General features: G+C 48.5%; 1 protein-coding gene across 20 annotated transcripts in view; it reads left to right on the top strand.

Moving 5' to 3' along the window:
* Positions 1-22,197, top strand: part of BMAL1 (basic helix-loop-helix ARNT like 1) — an 81,343-nt gene that overhangs the window by 50,798 nt on the left and 8,348 nt on the right. For 10 of the 20 annotated variants that reach the window (XM_027768707.1, XM_027768720.1, XM_014584766.2 and 7 more), the window contains 10 exons: positions 325-482; positions 2,218-2,297; positions 6,570-6,662; positions 7,888-8,005; positions 10,844-10,993; positions 14,244-14,490; positions 15,868-15,974; positions 17,286-17,436; positions 18,390-18,478; positions 20,194-20,317. In XM_027768707.1, coding sequence (XP_027624508.1) covers positions 325-482; positions 2,218-2,297; positions 6,570-6,662; positions 7,888-8,005; positions 10,844-10,993; positions 14,244-14,490; positions 15,868-15,974; positions 17,286-17,436; positions 18,390-18,478; positions 20,194-20,317 — 1,317 coding nt within the window. The remainder of the gene's footprint in view (positions 1-324; positions 483-2,217; positions 2,298-6,569; positions 6,663-7,887; positions 8,006-10,843; positions 10,994-14,243; positions 14,491-15,867; positions 15,975-17,285; positions 17,437-18,389; positions 18,479-20,193; positions 20,318-22,197) is intronic. The other 10 variants (XM_027768711.1, XM_014584768.2, XM_014584763.2 and 7 more) reach the window with 4 other exon arrangements.

Here is a 22,197-nt window from a genome sequence, read left to right as displayed (position 1 = left end):
TCTACAGGGGCTGAGAGGGAAAGAAGTGGAAAGTCATTTTTTCTGAAAAACACATTTTTAATTTCTTTTCTCAATTCTAACGATAAGGCAAACACTAAAAAAAAAAAAAAAAAAAAAAAGAAAGAAAGAAAGAAAACTAATGCCGACCCGGCAATAATACCATATTTTTGGGTGACTTTCATAGAAAGGTCTGATTTGAAACATTCTGTCAGCTCTGAATTTGCCTTGTCAGATGAATACTGCAGTTACAACTCTGTTTGTTTTCTGTCATCACTGATGGTTGGTTACATCTTATAGGAAATCATTTTTCATATTGTTGTTCAGGGAAGCTCACAGTCAGATTGAAAAGAGGCGTCGGGATAAGATGAACAGTTTTATTGATGAATTGGCTTCTTTGGTGCCAACATGTAACGCGATGTCCAGGAAATTAGATAAACTCACTGTGCTAAGGATGGCCGTTCAGCACATGAAAACGTTAAGAGGTGAGACCCTGAGCTCTTTTGTCCTTACATCTTTGTCTGCAAATGTCCTCACACTGCCTAGAATGTTCCCAAGTCCCCAAACAAATGTGAATTACTTGCAAATATGCAGCCTGGAGTCACAAGCCCGCACTCCTCAGCACAGACATGATGCCTGGAGAAGTGGTCATGGGCTGGTCTGGGTATTGAGCTGCAGTTTTGCAGACATACATCTCCAGAGCCTAAAAGCTGTGTGCCTTGCACGTCTCTGTGTGAGCACGCCACCGGGCCACATGCAGGTCCGAGAGGACACCTTCAGTGCTCCATCTCGCATATGCGCGCACCTGGACCCTGCCCTGACAGTGATAAAAATCAGAAATGGAGGTGCACACAGTGCCACGGAAAAGTCAGTTTGGGTTTTTCAGAGAAAAATCCAGCATGGTGTCTTTGAGGAGTGAGTCACTGGGTGATGGTTCTTGCTGCGTTTTATCGTCAGGAATGAGCACTGGTGATATTTTCATCTTCCTGGAATTTTCCTGAGCCAGATCAACTCTTTGTGAGGGAGGCAGTGTTTTCCTTCTTTTCTGAGGGTGGGAAGGGTGAGAACACAGAGGCAGAAAAGGGGAAGTGACTTATCCAAACCACAGGAGAAATCTGAAATATATCAGGCCTTTTAGTGAATGTGGTTCCTGGAATTTTCCATAGCTCGCCTGGGGTTTTGGGAGGCAACTGGAAAGTGGGTGCTCCGTCAGATCTCTAACCTGTGTGGTGAAAGAATGGCATCTTTCTGTTGGCACAAAGTCACCAGAAATGAGAAGTAGCTGGTTTTGTCTGACCTGCGATGATTATTCAGATATACACATGTCAATCCTGGGCTTGGAGAATGGCATTAAAAATTCATATGAATGAAATGATGTGAGCTAAATTGTTGTACATGAACTTCCATTAACTCGAGGCGGGGGGTGGCAAATCTCAAGCTGTAATAAGAAGCCAGGGCTGTGGATCCACAACACGTGCCCGTTTGTCTCCTCCTCTCGGCACCTGGAATCACCATCGACTTTTTATTTGATTCTTCATGGTTCTGCTCACTCTCCTGCAGACTCCAAGTCATTGACTGCCGGCATTTTCTCTGTTAAGCTTTTGTTCTGCTGGAAAATGCCAGATTGACAGCCTTTTAAACAGAAGTCTTGTCCGCTTTCAGCCCTGAACGCTAGAGCTGCATGTACCGATGGAATGCATTTCTCCGGGTTGCGGGGCTAGGTTAACTGACCCCCTGATGAAGAGGAACTTGGACTGAATGCCTTCTCCAGGGCATTTACTCAGGGCCTGGCAGACTGGATGGATTCCCAAGAACCTTTCGAGTGGTAATTGGAGAGACTGCTAGAACCCATTTCATATAAATCTCAGGAGGCAGGAACCTTCCCAGGGGCGCTAACAGGTTGCTTCTAGAGCTTTCTTCTCTCTTAAAAGCAGAGTTTTAACTTGCTTCTATTATCTCTTCAGTTTTTCCCTTTAATGAGAAAAAGTCAGTGTGCTCAGTCTCCTGTGGGCAACAGTGTTCTCTTTTCTGTTGAATTCTCTTTGGTTCAGGATTCTACCCAAAGCCAGATCTAGCCCTGTCTCAGTTAAGGGAAAAGCAGAGGAAAGTGAAATTCTAGATAGCAGGGACCAGGCCACATCCAGAAGGTTAAAGGCAGTGAATTCGAACAAGACCTTATCAGAGTGTGAAGTGTATCAACCCTCTCATTTTCCCCCTAAGGTGCCACCAATCCATACACGGAAGCGAACTACAAACCAACTTTTCTGTCGGATGATGAACTGAAACACCTCATTCTCAGGGTATGTTGCAATTACGGATTTTTTTTTTAACACACTTAAAAAAAAATAAATCTTAGAGTAAGTAGCAACATGTGGGAATTTGACGTCTCAGTCTCAACACTGGACTTCTTTAGGCCCATTTCCTCTCGGCTCTCCACCTCTAGTCACTGTTTACACAAGATTTGTATTCCTTCCACAGACCCTTTCTCCTCCTCTACCAATCTTGCTTAGGCAAAAACGGAAGGTCTCTGCTACATGGTTTTAAACCAGAAGAGGCAGGGTTTTGTTATGAATAAGACGGTATTAAGAATCACATTTCTGCAGGAAGACTTTATAAAGACTCTGCACAGGATTTTAAGGTGTGCTACTAGGCAGAGTGAGATTGGCTTGGAAAATGAAGAGAAAAACTGGATTCAGAATCACGTCCTCTTGGGCTGGCTCCACGTGCTGGTGGTTGAGGGGGCTAGATCCCACATGGCTAATTGTGTGGTTTGAATCCCAGCCGCAGCAGTTTGAAAAGCACACCAGGCGCATGTGCGGGGGTGCCCCAAGCCCTGACAAGTCAGAGAAATGGAGGAGGAAGGTTTGCAGAACAACTGCCCCTCCTTAGGGAGTGCTCTCTCCTCTCCTCTGTCTGTCTCTGATGAACACATGCACCCTCTGGTAAAATTAAAAGAAAGAAAGAAGAAAGGAAGGGAGAGAGAGAAAGAAACATGTTCTCTTGCAAAGTGTAAGCAGAAAAACCTTATGAAAGGAACTGTCCCTGCCCTGCCTCCCACACAGCCAGGCTGGCCTTCTCTGGCAGGCCTTCTGTAGAATGCACTTGTCCTTGAGTAGAAGTTGGCAGTGTCCTTGGAGAGGAGCTGACTCCCCGGGATGTCTTCCTTGTTAATACCCATCTTTAAGATGTCCTGGTGTCAGGCTGTGAGTCTGCCCATCAGTTCGTTCCCGTGTTCTCCCTCCATCTCTTCCTGACATGCTGCATCAAACTGGAAAATCTTCAGCTGCAGTGAACAGAAAACCTGATGATAGATAGGATATTTTTTTTTTTCCTTTGGTATAACTGGCCCAGCGTGGGTTGTGTGGGGTGGCTGTGGGGGTTCACTGAGATCAGCAAGAACCAGGCCTTTGTGCCTTCTCACAGTTGTGCGAGGCTAGCACACTCTCTTGTTCCCTTGGTGTAGCTAGATGGGTGTGCCAGGCCCACATAGCCAGACCACTGGAAGAAGTGGGTAGGGGAGGCTACAGGCTGGCTGGCCTTTTGATCAGGGCAGGATACGCCTTTGTGGAAGCCCAGAGGTGAACTTTAGCTTATCCAGAGCTGTGTCCCTGGTCACCTTTAGCTGCAGAGCAGGATTTACAAACAAGGATTCAGGGTTTCCAGTCTCCATAGTGGAGACAAGGCAGAGGGAAGGGGGTTGGAACGGAGCTGGGAATCCTGTGTTCAGAGCCCCGTCCACCTGCTGCGTCTACCTCCCATGACCTTCCATGGTGCTTCCGCTGCAGTGTGCTCTGCCTGGGCCAGGTGGGCTGGTTTCTCCCTCACCATGGAAACAAACCATCCTGGTGGTGCCACAGAGGCTGTCTGGTGCTGCCCTCCGGTTCTTTCATACATGAATATTGTTAGGTCAGGGTTTTTTTGTGTTTGCTTTAAGTACAGTTTGTAGTTTTGAACTTAAGGTTGGACTTCTCTTCTCTGTCAAATGTGTTAGATGATTCCAAGGTCCTTGTCATCAGTAGCCCTTTGGATCGTGTGTGACTTACAGCTCCGCTAGGCATGCCTCTCTACCTTTCGTTCTCCTTTATCCACACATTCAGTACGTAGTTCTGAATATTTAGGGAGGCGCCACACTGTTCCAGGAACTATCTAGCTCATCTTAAGGTGGGGCCCGGGCCTCTCGGTAACTGAGCGGTGTTCCTTTGAACAGTTATTCAGACACCCACCCCTCAGAGGGGACTCGCTGAAGCTGAAATATAAATTCTGCCTGCAGCATCTCTGGAGCTGCTTCAGGTTAGCGGCACGGGCATGCAGCCCATGCAGACACAGAGGTCTCCGTGCTTGGTTCAACACGCAGCTGTCGGTATCCTCAGAATCTTCTGTTTTGATCAGAGGGCCCTGCCTTTTCATCTTGTACTGGGCCCCCAAAACTACTAGCTGGTCCTGTTATCATACTAGTAATTTTATTTTATTTTTTTAAGAGAGATTTTTGCTATAGGATGTGTGGGCTTGCCAGAGAGACAGAGTCAGAAAGCAAGCCACACCACAATCCCTTCTCCATTCTCCTCTCAGCATTTTGGCATGCACACACCTGCGCCCGACATGAGTTTCAAGCCGTCGAGCCCAGGACTCCAACAATGGTTGGCCATGTAGGAGTCCAGCGACAAAACCACTACACCATCTTTGGATCCCCAAATATCTCTAATAAACTGTGTATCGGGGCCAGTTCCTCTGACCCGTTTACAGCGTCTAGCTGTTCTACTTCCCCACGTTTCGAAAACTAGGCAGACCATGCAGGCCTTCGGTGCCGTTTGTTAACCGTCACCGTTTCTGCAAGAGCAAAGCTGCCCTGGGTGTCCTGGTGGGGCACCCAGGGCTCTCATGGCCTCCGCTCTGCCGTTGTCCACTCAGGCTCAGCTTCTTCCTCTGGTGGTTTATTTGCCAGCTGCAGTGGCTTGGAAGGCTTGCCCCCCTCTACCCCACCATGGACTACATTCATTGGCCTTTGGGACCTACTCGTGTTCTCCGGGGTGTGTTGAATCCACGTTGTTTGCGTTGTTGGTTCAGGCCCAGCCCTCCCCGACCCAGCATTCCCTCCAGGGTGTCACCGTCACCTTCTTCCCAGCACCTTCCGTGCCACACCACATCAATGAAAGGCTCAGATGCTGCTCTTGTGAGGTATGACTGTCTGCAAGGCAAATGAAGTTATTAATACCCCATTTTTTGACAGAATGAGGCTTCCAGCAGATGGTGCTTGGAAAGCTACTTCCCCCTCACTGTCATCCCTGGCCCCTGGGCCAGCTTAGGGACCTAACTTAGAAAAGGACCCTCCCAGCTTCCTTCTGGCTGGGTAGCCTGCCAGGTCCCCACAGAAACAGTGGTTCCGTCCCCTGCCGCTCGTCTCTACCCCAGCACAAGTGCATGTACCATCCTTTCATTTCTGGCACAGGAATTCATTTCCTAGTTCTCTGAATTAAACTACATCCCAAAGGCTCTTTTGCAGAAAAGAGAACTTCATTTCTCTAGATCTCCTCAGAGAGCAGACTGAGGACTAGTGAGTAAAGAAAGAAATGGACCCACTGCGCATGAGAACCAGGGCAGCTAAGTCCTGAGAGCACTGTGCACAGAGCAGGGAGCTGAGTGACCATCTGCAAAGTTGTGGGTGGGATTCATGCACCCGTAGACCAAAGAGCCTCGGACACCACAGCTCCGGTATTTACCCGAGCCAGTCTGTCCACCCACCAAATGCCCTGTCTCTCTGCCTGTCTCTATTAGCACGTTAGATTTTTCCCTGTATTTAAACTGAAGAAGGGGTAAGAAGAACCTAAGGGACAATTTTGCTTTGGTTTCCTTGTCTCACTTAGAATACCAATAGCTGAGCCTCAGACTGAGGGAACACTTGAGAGCCCCAGCTTTCAGTGCTGGGCACATTAGACTCACAGCGGGGCGAATGTGGAGAGTGGTTTAGAGCACCCCCAGTGACCCAGCTCCATACCAGGCCAACAGCATAAAAATGCAAATAGAAACACCACCTCAAAAGTTGAGAGCGGTTATTCTATAGAGCTGCTGCAAGTGGAGAAGTGGAGGGGTTCATGTGGAGGGCAGATGGTGGCGAGATAGCGGAGAAGGGGCTTGAGAGTCCTGACAGTCTCCAACTCTGTGATTCTCCGTAGAGCTGAGTTGTTACCATGAGGGCAATGAAACATGATTTCTCTGTTTTCAAGACTTCATTATACAATTAAAAAAAAATTGTTAAGCTGAGTTCTGCTTTGAAATAGAATTTGCTTTCATTGGGTTTTTCTCCATAATTGTTAAGTGATGTATGTGTATATGTAACACGCACACACACACACACACACACACACACATGCACACACATACACACGCCTGCCTTGGAGAGAATGTTATTTTCCTAAAGTATTTAAGCATCCTATTCTCCAGATACTAGTGAGGCTGTCCGTGAGCGTTCCTGTGATTTGGATACTTAGAAAGCACATCCTTGATTTGCTAGCAGAGTGATTACAAATCGTGTTTCCTGCAGCGTGATACATTGATTATCCATTTCTCCTGATTAGGCAGCAGATGGATTTTTGTTTGTCGTAGGATGTGACCGAGGGAAGATACTCTTTGTCTCAGAGTCTGTCTTCAAGATCCTCAACTACAGCCAGGTACAATTCATACTCCTATCTGTGGTGGGCAGCCGCACAGCCGTCAGAAATTTTCGCCCATTTTTTAGAGTAATTATAGTGTGCAAGTCACATGTGAAATCCTTCTTCCAGAAAAATTTCTCTATTACTTTTTTAATGGAGAAATGAATTCAAACAGAAAAATCTCTTAATATGTTCCCTATTTCTCCCCTGGAAGGACTGACCCTGATCTGATCAACAGCTTTATGTTACAGCCTTCTTATGGCTGCCAAATAAACATCCGGGGGGGGGGGGGAAGAGCAGGAGGTAGAGGGGAAGAGGCTGATGAGGAAGAAAGGCAGGCAGAGAGTAAGAAACTTAGGAACCCCCCCATACCATGTTTGCAATGACGTGCCACTTTTGAGGGACTTCAGAAAGTTCACGGAAATGAATATTGTGAAGAAATGCACAGATTTAAACATTTTTTGCACCAAAATAAACTAATACTTTCATTCCATTTTCCCATGAACATTTTGAAGTCCCCTTGTATTAGGGCTATTGAACCTCAGTTTCTTCTAAAAATTTATTATGATAACCTATACCTTTAATTATTGTTTATAAAATCAAGTAAGAACCAAACTCTTCTTCTGTTATATCTCCATAGTTTTGATTTATTCATTTGTTTCCTCATTCACACACTGGGATTGCATGGAGGCTTGGTAGGCAGAATTGAAGAATCAAAATGATATTTTTACACACTAGAATTAACATCAATTTAATTTTTCCAAAGTGCTTTCTTCATTTCAGTCTCAGAGCAGAGTTTTGCAGGGAGTTTTTATGATCTCTGTCAACAGATGAGGTGGCTGAAGCATGCGATATGACATGACTTGCTTAGGCAAAGCTGCAGTCAGAACCCAGTCCCTATAGTCCTTGAGATCTCGTGAGGGAATCTGTCGGTATCAGAAATAAACAAGAGAGACCACGTACAGCTGAAGGAGTCTTGCTTCGCATGGACTGCTTGTATAGTTGAACCTTCTTTCCCCTCACGTGATCAGAGCAGACCTCCTGATGCCTCTTTAATGGGGTCTATATTATAAGTAAAGTATTTGAATTTGAATACATGCACAGGTTTACATATGAAATGTCCGAGATGCTCATCCTTAGAAATACAAAACCAAGGCCAAGACATACAGACCGTGAACACTTGTTGTGCGGTTTATATTCCACGTGTATTTGATTCGTCCTCTTCAACATTTCCTCCCCACAGAATGATCTGATTGGTCAGAGTTTGTTTGACTACCTGCATCCTAAAGATATCGCCAAAGTCAAGGAGCAACTCTCTTCCTCCGACACTGCACCCCGGGAACGGCTTATAGATGCAAAAAGTGAGTACAGGAGAAGGCTCGGGATCCCCCCCGCAGCTCAGCCAGCTCACAGGCAGTGCCCAGAGTGATGGGCGAGAGAGCAGACTGCGGGCAATGTGCTCTCTGTTCCCACTGCTCTGCCCCGTTTCTGAGTTACAGGCCCTACCTTGGCTAGATGGAATTATATTTATTCTGGTAGGTTGTTTAGTTGTACATAAAGAAGAAAAATTTCCGTATCCAAATTTATCAGAAGCAAGGCAGAGCTTCTTTCACTTGATTTTTTTTTCTGCTTTTTAGTCATTTTTTTCCCCAGATTGTAGAAATTCCCATGCTTCTGAGTTCAAAGGGCTGAGTGGGGCTTGTTCTCCTAGAGCGAATCACCCCTGTTTATCTGAGTTGCACACATGTAGCCTCATAATATAAAAATAAGAAACTTCAAATATAAACATGTTTTTTTGACCCAAATGGTTCCTCATGTTGGCTTCCTCTCCTGGCTTCCGCCTTGCAGCAACAAAACTGCTGTTCACGTTGGCCCTCAGCTCCCGCTCCCACACCCACTCCTGGGCCTCCGCTGTGAGGCCCACTGCTCTCTTCTCCATTACTCCTGTGTCCTACCCAAGGCAGAGTCCTAGGCGCTTCCCACACCCAAGGCAGAGTCCTAGGCGCTGTGTCCTACCCAAGGCAGAGTCCTAGGCGCTGAAATACACATCCTGCCTCCACACTCACTAGCTGTGTGACCTTGAGCAAGTGACTTAACCTCTCTGTGTCTCCATTTCCTCATCTTGTATGGGGTTTTGTGAGGACTCAATATGTTAATATACATGGCACATGGGAAGTACAGTATTGGTGCTGTATGCACCTTGGCCCAGTGCCCTCATGGCCTGTTAGGTTATCAGGAAAGTCATGACGTGTTTTTCTATGCAAAAATGTGTCCTGAGTTTCCTGACGACCCAATAGTTTCCTGCTTCAAGGCTCTCTCTGTTAGTCCCTGGCGGGTAATCTCTTTCAAAACATCTTTTTTCAGTAAGACTCTTCATCTAAAAGTAAAATGCATTCCCTGGTACCTGTTGCCCTTTTGAGTCTGGCTGGGAACATTTTAGTGGCCCAAGGAGAAACTGTGAATGGTGTGTGGTCCTTGCCTTTGAGGCTCCTGCCATGCAGACAGGGAGACAGACTGCACCCTGCACAACAACAGGTGCAGCCATGGAAATAGTGCCGGGCGCAGAGAGTGAGCAGGATGATTAATTCTCATGTGGGCGTGAGGACAGACATCACCGAGTAGGTGACAACCGAGGTGGGTTTGAAAAGATGAATTAATGTTTACCAGGTGACAAAAGGAGGGGAGAGCAGAGGAAATGATTGTGGACAGGTGCAGGGGTGTGACCATGGGCCTGCTTGGTGCTGTTGAAGCAGAGCATGCAAGGAGGGTGATAGCTAGACCTTTTGGTCTATGAGGGAACAGGGACTCGGAGCCAAGAAGGGCAGGCCCAGATTAGTTCCTGGGTAGATCGCAGAGGTGACCTGTGAGAGGCAGGTTGGAGGGGAGGAGACGCAGAGCATCCTGTGTGCAGCCACTCCTCAGCAGATGGCTCTCGCCATGGCCGGCCTGGGTACTCTCCTCCAGTGTGACTTGTAGCTGCCTGCTCTGCATGGGCTTGTAGCCACCATTTGGTAAGGGGGCGTGTGCATGGACTCACCCAGGGAGTCATTCCACATGGTCGAAGCACCTCCTAAGACTGGAACTGGTTTGGTCTGGACCAGCTCAGTCCCACGGTAGCACAACTCAAACACCACAGACTTGAGCCATGGTAGCCACACTAAGAAAAGTAAAAAGAGATATAAAATTAATTTTAACAATATACTTTATCTGACCCAGCAAATCCAAAACCTTATTTCAACATTTAAAACTATTTTAAAATGTTGAAACTATTTAAAACTATTTTGGCATTCTCTTTTCTGTATGGACTAAGTCTTTGACATCTTGTATTTCACACTCACAGCACACGTCAGTTCTAAAAAGTCACCTTTCAGGTGCTCAGTGGCTGCACACAGCTGTGGCTCTGGCGTTGGATGGTACGATCTAGAATCTGTGTTAACGAGGCACCCCGGGAGTCCTGTCCTCCAGCCAGCTGCAGAACTCCAGGCTGCCCTACTTCCTGTCTTGCACCCGAGTATACCAGTCTCGCCCACCTCTCCAGTGTCAGCTCACTTCCTCCTGTGGGAAGCACAGGCTGTCCTTGCCACTCGTTTGGCACCAATGCCCACGTCACCCCGTGTTGCTCTCATCTCTTCTCAGGGCACTTCCAGGCCCCTTTCACAGCCATAAGCTCTGACAGGCAGGCACACCTGCTGTATTCCCTTTCACCCCCAGCAGCACCTAACACACCTGTCCAGTGGCACATTCCACTGACCTATAAATACTTCCAGACCGACGGCGTACTGTCCGTATGGCATCTTTTGAGACCTAAGCTGTGGAGAGGGCCAGTCCCCGAGCTTAGTGGTTAAGGAAGTCGGATCCCACATGGCTGAATCCCAGCACTGGCAGCTTGGGAAGCACACGTGGTGTGTGTGTGTAGGCGAGTGTGCCCCAATCTCAACAGGATGGAGAAATGGAGAAGGGATTGCAACATAACCACACACCACTAGGGCATGCTTTCTCCTCCTTTGTCTTGGTGACCACACATGCCTTCTAGCAATTACAAAAGTTTAAAAAACAAAACAAAACAGGGAAAAATGTTTCTCATGTCATGGTTATGAAACAGTGAGGCAGGAAAGAAAAGGTTTTGCTCAAGGTCACACTCCCCCTCCTGACAAACAGCACTACTCTCAGTTTATCACATTTTGTGTATTAATTTGCAGCTGGACTTCCAGTTAAAACAGATATAACCCCTGGGCCATCTCGATTATGTTCTGGAGCACGGCGTTCTTTCTTCTGTAGGATGAAGTGTAACAGGCCTTCGGTAAAGGTTGAAGACAAGGACTTCCCCTCCACCTGCTCAAAGAAAAAAGGTAACAGTTTAACAGTTCTTTAAAATCCTGTGGCAGAGCTAGCTGGTGTCATGGTGGTTAAGGTGGCTAGATCCTACATGGCTGAGTGCACAGTTTGAGACCCAGACCTGGTGGCTTGTGACACACGCTGGGTGTGTGTGCAGCATACCCAAGATCCCGACAGGAGAAATGGAGAAGGGACTGTGGCATACCCACCCCTCATAGGGGTGCTTTCTCACTTTCCCTTTTTCTGTCTCTCTCTGGTAAATGCATGTGTCCTCTAGCAAACTAAGAAAAAAGCCCATGGCAGGTGAGGCTTGCTTTCTGTAGGGCATTAGGTCTGTGACACTCGGCTGCCAAGGCACCAGGTCTCAGGACTGCAGCGATCCCCTGCAGTGTAGACAGTTTAGGAGGGTGGAGAGAGCCAGGAAGCCCGGATGTGAAAGAGATCTGTGAAGAGGCCTCTCCTCTGTTTAGTCTTTTTGTTTTACTGTGGTTGGAAAAGAATAGCCCCAGCCACAGTCCCCTGCTTGCCTCCTGACCACCCACCAGTCCACCAAAATTACTCTCGCTGAGATCACCAGTGACTTGCATGTTGCTAAATGCAATAGACATGCTCCATTTTCCTTCCTTCTTGAAGTATTTTCTTCCCTAGGATTCCATGAAATGATATTCTTCTAATCTCCCCCATCATCTGCCACACCAGGCTTTCTTCCTGGTCCCTCCTTCTGGCTCCTTCTCTATCTCAGGGTTTCTCTTCTGTCTACACTCAGTCTGTGGGTTAGCTTAAATGCCATTTATGTGCCAATAAATTCCAATGTGAATTTCCTGCCCAGACTTTCTTTTGAACTCCATATTCAGAAATTAACTGCCTACTAAATCTACCTGCTTGGATATCTCAAGGGCATCTCAAATGTGTCACATGTCAAAGTATCACCCGAGCCTCTCCTTCAGTGTAAAGGTGCTACCGTCCAGCCAACTGCTCATGCTAGAAGCCTGGGAGCAGCCTCACCCCATCTCATCCCTCCATCTGACTGCTGCTAAGTCCTGCCACAGTGAATCCCATCTGCAGACGTGACCTGAGATGCGTTTCTCTATCTCCACACGTCCACACTCACTCAGCCCCAGGCCCCCTCAGCTGCTGCACCAGCCTGGTCTAGCAGGCCCTGCAGCATGCTTTCCACCCCCATACCATGGCCAGAACAAGCTTTTCAAGCAAATCATTTAGGGGCCAGTGGGTGGTGTGGTGGTGAAGGCTATGGACTCCCACATGGCTGACCATGGTTTAAGTCCTGGACTTGGCAGCTTGAAAAATCACTCTGGGTGGAGCCAGCAGATGGCATAATGGTTATATGGCTGGACTCCCATGTAGTCGACTGTGGTTCGAGTCCCAGACCCAGTGGCTTGAAACTCATGCCTGTGTGTGCCCAAGATCCCGAGAGGAGAATGAAGGAGAAGGGATTGTGGCGTGGCCATCCCCCCTAGGCGGGTGATTTCTTGCTTTCTGTCTCTGTCTCCCAGGTGAGCACACACACACTCTATAGCAAAACTTTCTCTTAAAAAAGAAAAAATAATAAGAAGAAAATCATTCCAGGCACATGTCCCAGGAAGAGAATAGAGGAGTAGGGATTGCGGTATGGCCATCTCTCCTCCCCATACACACCTCCAGGGGGATTGTCCTCACTTTCCTTCTGTCTCTCTGTCTTTCAAAAAAAGCAAATCATTTAGTCAGTCCCCTGTTTAGAACCTTTCAAGGTGTCCCTTTGCTCTTGAAGAAAAGTAGGCAATACTCATCCTGGCCATGCAGCCCCCTCACTCCAAGTCTGTACCCAGTTCACCTGACCCACACACTTCCGTTTGATGCCGTAGGCCTTTCTCACCAAGGGCTGTGCACAGCAGTCACTGGAAATTCTTCCCCTGCCCACTCATTCCCCACACCAGGCTTACTCCCGCCTCGGGCTGCCTGTGTCTTCTGGTAGCGCCCTGCAGGTTCCTTTCTGGTGTTTTCTTACAGTTGAGTCACAGTTATTTGTGTGACTGTGTTTAAAGTCCATCTCCTCCACTAGACTGTTCACTCCGTGAGGGCATGCCTGCTGTGTCTTCCAGCAGCAGACCCTGTGCTTGCCAAATGACTCCATAACTGTCGTTCAAGTCCACAGGTGCTCCACACTTACTGTGTCCCAGATTGAAATCTCCCTCTTTGTATTTTCTCTTCCCTAAGCTAGTGAATGACAGCAGCCACCATCCAGTCCAGGCAAGGTGGGATTATCAGAATTTTTCTTTCCCTTAAGCCTGATATTTACCCCAAGAGTTCTGCCTCAGAAATGTCTCCTGTGCCCTTCCCCTGCCTCTCATTGTGGCCGCACCACCATAATTCGGTCCTTGCCCTCACTTGCAAAATTATTGCCACTGCCTCAGAACTTTCCTCGGTCTGGTTTCTACTCTTCCAGCTCACTCCTCACTCTGCTCTTGGAGCATCCACAGCACAATTGGATTTTGCTGTTTCTACCACTTACCTACCTTTGGAAACTCTCCGTTTCCTATCAAAAAAAAAAAAGACTGACATGTTTGTAAGCAAATAATCCAAGGCCCTTATCTTCTGCCCCCAGCAGCTATCTTTTGCTTCAAACACACAGAGCTCTTCGTGTCTCCGTAGGACATGCCCCTGTGCCCATGCACATTCCCAACCTGTACACATTCCAGCCCCTTGGCCATTGCTCATTCTTCTCCTCCTTTTTTTTCTATCAAAATGTATGTATCTATTTCATGAATGGGACAGATAGAGACAGACGACAGCCCCACCAGAGGCCTGATGCCACAATCCACCCCCAGCTTCAACCAGCCCTGGATTAGGGCATGTGTGTGCACTGCATCCTCAGGGAAATCTCCGCTTGCAAACCCTGACTCCCCCACCCTGCCACCCTACACCTCTGTGCCTTCCACGTGGGTCAGCAACACAGCACGGCAGGCACCACCACCCGCCCCCGCTGCAGCCTTCGCGATCTACCTCCTACGCTGGGTTTTCTGGGAAGCCTTCCTCTCCCCAGATAGTTAGACATTCCTTCCTTGGCACATAAGTGGCTTTTCAAAGCACACGTGACACTGGATGGCATTTGTCTTTTCTCGTCTGCCCCTTCTACTAGAAGCTCACCTCTGGAGAGTAAGGCCTTGTTCTTATTTTTTAACTCTTACGTCCCATGCCACCACCGGCTGCCTAGGCCTAACTGACCCAAACCCGGCACTGGCACTAACCACAGACTTTGCTTTCTAGCAGATCGAAAAAGCTTCTGCACAATCCACAGCACAGGCTATTTAAAGAGCTGGCCGCCCACAAAGATGGGGCTGGATGAAGACAACGAACCGGACAACGAGGGGTGTAACCTCAGCTGCCTTGTTGCAATTGGACGACTGCATTCTCACGTGGTTCCACAGCCAGTGAATGGGGAGATCAGGGTGAAATCTATGGAGTACGTGTCTCGGCACGCAATAGATGGGAAGTTTGTTTTTGTAGACCAGAGGTAAGAGTCTGCATATTACCCTTGACCAGCGGTAACAGAGGGTAGTCGACCCTGATCTGAAAAGCAGAGACAAGTAGGCCATCAGCTGGCTTTTATAATAAAGAGAGCAGGGCAAGCAATGCAGGTTGTCTGAAAAACGAACCTCATTATGACAGCTTCATAGTGTCTTCCTTGGCATTTAGCTAGAGACAGGTAAGTGGTGACTTGTTCTGAAAAGAGAAATAGTGGGGACAGCAAGCTGCCTGAGTCTATGGACTGCTTCAGGACCCTCACTGTGACTGGAATTCTGGACAAAACGATGTAGAACTGGGCTGTCAGGTGTAGTCGTCACTATCCATGGTAACCTCATATAGCTATTGAAATTTAATATATTGACATAAAAAATTCAGTTCTTCAGTCTCACCAAACATGTTTTAAGTACTTAAAAGATACACGTGGGTTTGGTCCCATTAGCCTAGTGGCTAATAGAGCTGGATTCACATGGCTGACCACAGTTTGAATCCCAGCCCAGGTGGCTTGAAAAACACATCAGGTATATGTGTGTGTGCCCACATCCTGATGAGACGGAGAAATGGGGGAGAGAGGATTGTGGGAAGGCCTTACCCATGGGAGTATGCGTTCTCTTTGCTCTCTGTCTTTCTCTGGTGAGTGCACATGCCCTCTGACAATTAAAAACAAATGAAATTTTTAAAAGTTTAAAGACTTATGTTTGTCTAATGGCATGTAGGCCATTCCCATTGCTTCAGAAAGTTCTACTGAGCAACACTGGTCTTCTCACTTCATGGACAAAGAATTGGTGACTAGCTTCCTGCAGGACTCAATTAATCAGTAGTAGACCTTGGCTAAGAACCAGATGCCCCAAATTTATTTCTGTGTGCTGCCTCCTTTAAGAATACTCACAGGCTAATCGTTTTTCTGGCTACTGGAGGCAACCACAAGATGTTGGAAAAGTAGATTAATCACTTTTCAAAGTCCTTAGTGCCCCAGCTCATGAGTTTCTGGTGTTTGGGTATCTTGATAAAAAGCAGACAGCAAAAAGGAGATGCTTTGCAGTGGGATTTAGATTTCTCCCACATTTTAATCCAGTTATTAAAGTTATCATTCTAAAAGGGCTTAAAATGTGATGTTTTTGTTCTCGACATTGGTTAGGCTGCTTTGCTCCGTTTTGCTCTATTTTTATAGCCTTGATTAAATTCAGAAGCCTAGAATAAAGACACCAAGGTCCATGTAGTAAAGCTCTCTGCAAACCCACCCAGGTTTCACGCCTCCGCTTTGACCTTGTTCTCAAAGGCTGTAGGAGGGTTCACTTACTGCAAAGATGCCAGTAACCATCTGCCCTGCTTTCTTACCTCTGAAAACTCCTTCACTGTCTTTTAGGGCAACAGCTATTTTAGCATATTTACCACAAGAACTGCTAGGCACGTCATGTTACGAGTATTTTCACCAAGACGACATAGGACATCTCGCAGAATGTCACAGGCAAGGTAAGCTGTGTACGTAAGGTCTTGAGTTGCGAGTGGCCCCTGCTTCCAGACTCGGACACATGACCTTCTAGAGGAAGTGGCCCCAGTCATGTGGGAGTCAGCCAGCCTAGGACACTTCCGGTCAGACATCCGTAGGAGGGGAGACTGGTATCCCCAGATGGTGTTTATCCTTGCCCCTGACTGCATAGCGATTTTCTATACATAGGCCGTGGCTGTTTCTAGAAGCATCTTCTGTCTGTCTAGAGACTGAGTATGGCCCAGGCCGTTCTGATTCTCTTCTCCTTGCCAGCCTGCACTGCCTTCTGAACATCCCTTCTTCACATGCACAGCCTCCTGGGAGAGAACCCAGCACTGGCCCCTTCCTTCACCGTGTCTCCACCTGCTCCTGTTCATTCACCTCAGACATGTACGTCCTCAGAGTCCCTTCCCACCACTCTGGTTCAACCCTTGTGTCCACCTGGAGCCCTGTGGTGGCCTCCTAACGGGCCTGCCTGCTCTCTCTCTCCTGTCTGCCTTCCTTCCTTTCCCCATTTATTCTCGGTTTGAGCCTTGCCATGTACATCCCTGCTTAAAAACCTCCCGCCTTTGGACTAAAATACAAATGCCTTTGCAGTGATTCAACCCCTTCCACCTGCTGGCCCCAAACCACTCTCGAGTCTCACTCCCTGTCCCTGTCTGCCGAGACCTGTGCCCGGCTGCACCGACCATCCTACTGGCCCCTGACCCACCAGGCCCCTCACTCCTCAGCCACGCTGGGTTCTTCCCTCCCTCCTATTGGCCATTGGTGTCCTTCCTGGAAGGCTCTGATCTCGCTGTGGCCTTCACTCCTCTCCTTGAGGGTAGGAGTCGTAGCCTGTCTCCTCTTCTAGTTCTTGCCTGGCACGTGAAAATGACCTGTTATGGTTGTAATGAAGGACTGAGGCGGGAAGAGGTGAATGGCTCCTGCTGGTTCCGATGGCATAAAGAGGAGATGAAGTGCCGCACTCCCGGCTCTGTGCTGGGAATGCAAAGTGCCTTCTCACCGCTGGTGTTCACCTCAGTGCTGAGCCTGGTTAGATGTGTAGGACAGTCACTTGTCCCCGGGGCCTTCCTTTCATAGCCTCTGGAAAATTATGAGATACACACATTGAAAGGCTCTGCGTTAGACCCCAGGACACAACCTGCTCTCTCAACTGTGCACCCCTGGACTATGAAAGAGTGATGTGTGGGGGACGGGATCCTTGTGGTACCTGGTATCGGGTTCAACACACGAATGTTTCATAGATTGGTCTGAGGAAACAACAGTGTTAATGCGTTTCTTTGCATTTTCAGTTTTACAGACCAGAGAAAAGATTACAACTAATTGCTATAAGTTTAAAATCAAAGACGGTTCCTTCATCACACTACGGAGTCGATGGTTCAGTTTCATGAACCCCTGGACCAAGGAAGTAGAATACATCGTCTCTACCAACACTGTTGTTTTGTAAGTGTCTTTGCTGTATCAGAAGCTCCCTTGCTTCAAAGGGAGATGCCGAGGGCTCCTTACTTGCAGAAGCTGGTGCCGAGGGCTCCTTACTGGCGGAAGCTGGTGCCGAGGGCTCCTTACTTGCGGAAGCTGGTGCCGAGGGCTCCTTACTTGCGGAAGCTGGTGCAAGCAGTAGCCTCCTTTAGTGCCACCTTGATAATCTTTTATGAAGCCTTGGGGTTGCCAGATTCTAGTGACAGGGTTGTTAACAAAAGACAAGCTTCAGTACTCACCCTGTGCAGGCCCCAGCTTGTGGAACTGCTCTAGAAAACAGTGACATTTCTTTGCAGATAGAACAGGCAGTTTTTGAAGTCTGCAGGCCCTCAAGCTGGGCATCCACTTGTGCTGCTGTGGAGGGAGGGGTTGACAGTCCAGGAGAGGCTCACAGACGTGAGCTCATACTGCCCTTGGCTGAGAGTAGGTAGGTCCCCACGCCTACCAGGCTAGTGGCCGAGCTCTGGCAGCTGGAATGCCACCTCAAAGGCTCCCACCTGCCAGGTGAGTGTGGAGAGGGAAGGAGCTTCCTCTTTGGCCAGGTCTGCTCCCCAAACCTGCTTCCTTCCCCATGATGTTCAAGCCCCCACCTCTGGTTAGTTGAGTGAGGGGCTGGACATGCTGCACGTGTGCAGGAGAGGAGGCGCCATGGAGTGGCCATGGCTGCTGCAGCCACCACCTCTGCTGGACCATGTCCCCCACAGCTTGGGAAGACCCAGGCAGTAGTGAGGCCAAGGCTGAGATGCTGTCCATCATGTTATCAAACAGCAGGGAGATGTGCTCAGCCACTCAGACAGACACTTCATTTTCTGGCCTGTCCAGGTCCAGAGTGGACACCGGACACCTTGGCCAAGGTGAAAGGTGCACAGTTCTGAGCGGGCCTGACTCATGTTTCCTTATTGCTGGGATGTTCACAGAGCCAACGTCCTGGAAGGCGGGGACCCAACCTTCCCGCAGCTCACAGCGTCCCCCCACAGCATGGACAGCATACTGCCCTCTGGAGAAGGTAACTATGTACTGCCGAGGCCTCAGGGCTTGCCTGTGAGGAGCCGCTTGTGGCCAGATGCCCTCTCCCCAAGTATGCAGGGTCCCCTGCCATCCTGTTGTGTGGCACAAGGGAGGCCTCAGGGCATGCCGTGCTGCTCTCCCTGTGAATTAAGGATGTTATCACTTTCTCTGTTGAGCCTGGAATATGGGGAATGCATTGTGCCCTTCGTGAGGCTGCTGGGACCCTGACAGCCCTTAAAGTCACGAACTCCTTGCTCCCCTCATGCCCTCCTCCTCCTGTGCTCCACGGTGGCTGTGATATGTGGTTACTGTCACTGGCTCCTGTGGTTGGACGGTGTCTGTCAATGCTGGGCGTGTGTCCCCTCCCTGGCATGACCTCGGCTCCCACTTCCATGGACTCAGCCTTCCTGAGACTACCTCCACCCCCACCTGTCCACCAGTGACTCCCACATCCACATCCCCAGTGCCGGTCCCTCTCCTGAGCTCCAGATCTGTCTCTCCACTTGCCTCCTAGACGGAGCTACCTGGAGTCCCAAGAGGCACCTGAAATTGAGAATATCCCGAACTGATTTTTGCACTCCTCCATCTGGTTGTTTAACCAGAATCCTTGACTCCGGTCGCTCCCCCATGATATCTAAACATGGCATCTGTCCCTTTTCTTTACTGTTTTTATTAGCAAGCGTGTGCACTTGCCAGAGAGACAGACAGGCAGGGAGAGGAGAAAGCACAGCCCATGGGGAATGGTCACACTGGAATCCCTTCTCCTCTGTCCTTCCCTTCTCTCGGGATTTTGGGCACACATATACACACAACTGCCGTTTCTCAAGCTGTCAGGTCCAGGACTCAAACCATGCTGTCAGCTGTGTGGGATCCAGCTGCCTTAACCACTAGGCCATGGGTTGGCTCCTGTCCTTTCTGTCTCTCTTATGCGTCTCCGTTAGCACTGTCACTACTTCACCTTCCTCCTCCTGGATCAGAGTAGACAACTCCCTAACTCTGGTCTCGTTCTGCACCATCCTCCACTATAGCTCACTGTCCATGCAGCAGGCTAACAACCCAGATTGCACTCACAGCCTTCTCTGCGTACATTCCTCTGGTACCTCAGTCCCTTGTGGACACTGTCCAAATTCATTAGGATCTGATCTGATTGGGCCTGCTGCTTCAGGCTCACTCGTCACACCCCTGTCATTTATGACGCCGTCCTTGGAGCCGTCTCCCAAGGCCTGGCCTGTCTCAGTGCTATTGCACGTGCCGGCTGCAGTGCCTGGAACGCTTTCCTAGCCTCTCTGCCACGCTCATTTACACGCATCTGTCAGACTCCGCTCAGAGTTAACCTCTTCCAAACAAGCTTCCCCTCCCCTGGATGAGGGTGCCTCGTGCTTACCTGTCATACTTATGACACCTGTCATCTTGCCTGTCTCCCCATGAGACTGAGCTCCTGTGGGCAGGAATCCTGACTCCTCTCTGTAACTGGTTACAACATAGTGGTATCCAGTCACCCTTTTTTGAGTACATAAAGGGAATTAGCTGCTCCATGTCAACATCTGGCCTCTGAGTCTTTCCCTGCTGGAATGCCTTTCCTGACGAGCCGTGGCTCTAATGACCTGCAAGGCACAACCCTGACGTTGACTTCACGTGGATCATGGAGCTACTGGCTTTAAATCTAACACTTAGTAGCATTTCTACCTTGGTTTTCCCCTTTCCTACTTTCAGATTCCTTTGTTGTAGGTGGCCCAAAGAGGACTCATCCCACCGTTCCAGGGATTCCAGGGGGAACCAGGGCTGGGGCAGGAAAAATAGGCCGGATGATTGCCGAGGAAATCATGGAAATCCACAGGCAAGTGACACCCCTTCTCGCTGTCTCTTAAATCAGTGCTGCTCAGCCCACGACAGTTTTGGCCCCCAGGAAATATTTTGCAATGCCTGGAGACATTTTGGTTGCCACAACTGGGTGGGAGGTTCCTGCTGGACATCCAGTGAATAGACACCGGGGATGGCTGAACATCCAGTGAATAGACACCGGGGATGCTGCTTGCTAAACATCGTAATAGTCACACAGCAATACAACAGTCCACACAACAGTCTCTCTACCCTGACCCCCAACAAGGAATTAACTAGCCCCAAATGGCAACAGTGCCAAGATTGAGAAATCCTGCCCTAAATAAAGAAGCTAAACAAAAACAGACCAGAGCTAACGGGAACTCCTGGGGAAGCTCACTTTCCTTAATGCGTTGTGCATGGCTCAAGAAGCTTCCCAGTGAAGACGGGTGTAGAGTAACATTACAGGACTGCAGCAGGGCCTCAAGCTGCCAAAGAATGTGCTGGGTGGCCTTACCCACTTCCTCCAATCAAAAAGTGGCCTAGGGTTAGTCATAGACAGAGAAGACCTGCTAGTGAGGGGCAGCTTTCCTGGAGAGGCTTGGAAGGGTTTTAGTCCTAGGTCTGCCTCTCCCTGGCTGTGCTTTAATCTCTTGGTCTCTATTGACTAACACTATTATAAGAAGGAGGCACTACCTCCCAAGGATTGAGTTAGGATTGTGACAGAACTCAGAAAAGTTCCTGGAACACAGGGAATGCTCAAAAATACCAATTAAATCAATGTCTTTAAAAGCAGCCACTGAGAGGTTAGTGGTTATAAATCCATATATTTGGGGAATAGAGAAGGTAATAACCAGATACTAAGGAATGCAAACTTACTGGAACATAATCACAACAAAAGGAAAAATTCTCTCGCAGGAGCCTTAGAGGCTGGCCTCTTTTCCAGTTGGCCATAAGGGGCTGTCATCCTCGTAGGTAGCACAGTTCTGCTCCAGCCTCTCAGCCTGGGCACGGGTGGTGGCTTGCCTCTGTTTAGGGAGGGGTTGGGGCGGTGTACAGTACAATCAGGTGCTGACCAGCCACTGTATTCCCTGGGCTTGGCTTGAGACCATGCAAGAATCTTATCAGAGTCCTGGACTTGAAGATCCTTAAAATCTTTGAGAATTTTGTTTTCCCTTTCTAATGAAAATAGGAAAAAGAGAGTGCTTGGGCTAACGGGAGCAGCATTTGAACTTGCACTTCGGAAGGGTTTACCTGAGGGTGGGTGTTTCCCCGGAAAAGCCCCAGTCTCGAGTGGGCACGTGAGTGGCATCCAGAGTCAAGAAGCAGGTCACTGACCTGGGCAGTCTTCGTGTAGGAAAGAGTCAGAGAGCTATGATGGGAGGTTATGAATCCTAGAAGATGCTGAGCAGTTGGACTGGGAAGAAAACTCTAAGACCTTGTTCTAAGCAGGTGTCCAAAGGGCTAAGCTTTGTGATGTTTGACTGAAGGAAGAGATGAAAGCAAGCATGTTTGAGAACCCAGGCATGAAGTCTGTGACAGTGTGATGCTGTCAAAAAAGAAATCAATTATTTAGATGTTGCAGATGGAATAAGAAATAATGAAAAGGTATTTCTTAGATGAGGAACCTGGGAAAATAGTGAGCTTTTTTTGTTTTGCTTTGAGTAAGGAAGAGACAGATTTTTTTTTTAAAGAGATTTTTGCTATAGGGTGCATGTGCTTGCCAGAGAGACATTGAAATATAGAGACAGAAAGTGAGAACTCACCCCCCAGGGGGGATGGCCACGCTACAATCCCTTCTCTTCCATTCTCCTCTCAGGATCTTGGGCACGCACATGTGAATTTTAAGCCACTGGGTCCAGGATTCGAACCGCAGTTGACTATGTGGGAATCCAACAA

The sequence above is a fragment of the Tupaia chinensis genome, unplaced genomic scaffold, assembly GCF_000334495.1.
Source record: "Tupaia chinensis unplaced genomic scaffold, TupChi_1.0 Scaffold000077_1, whole genome shotgun sequence".
Lineage (NCBI taxonomy): Eukaryota > Metazoa > Chordata > Mammalia > Scandentia > Tupaiidae > Tupaia > Tupaia belangeri.
This window is presented reverse-complemented; position numbering and strand designations above follow the sequence as displayed.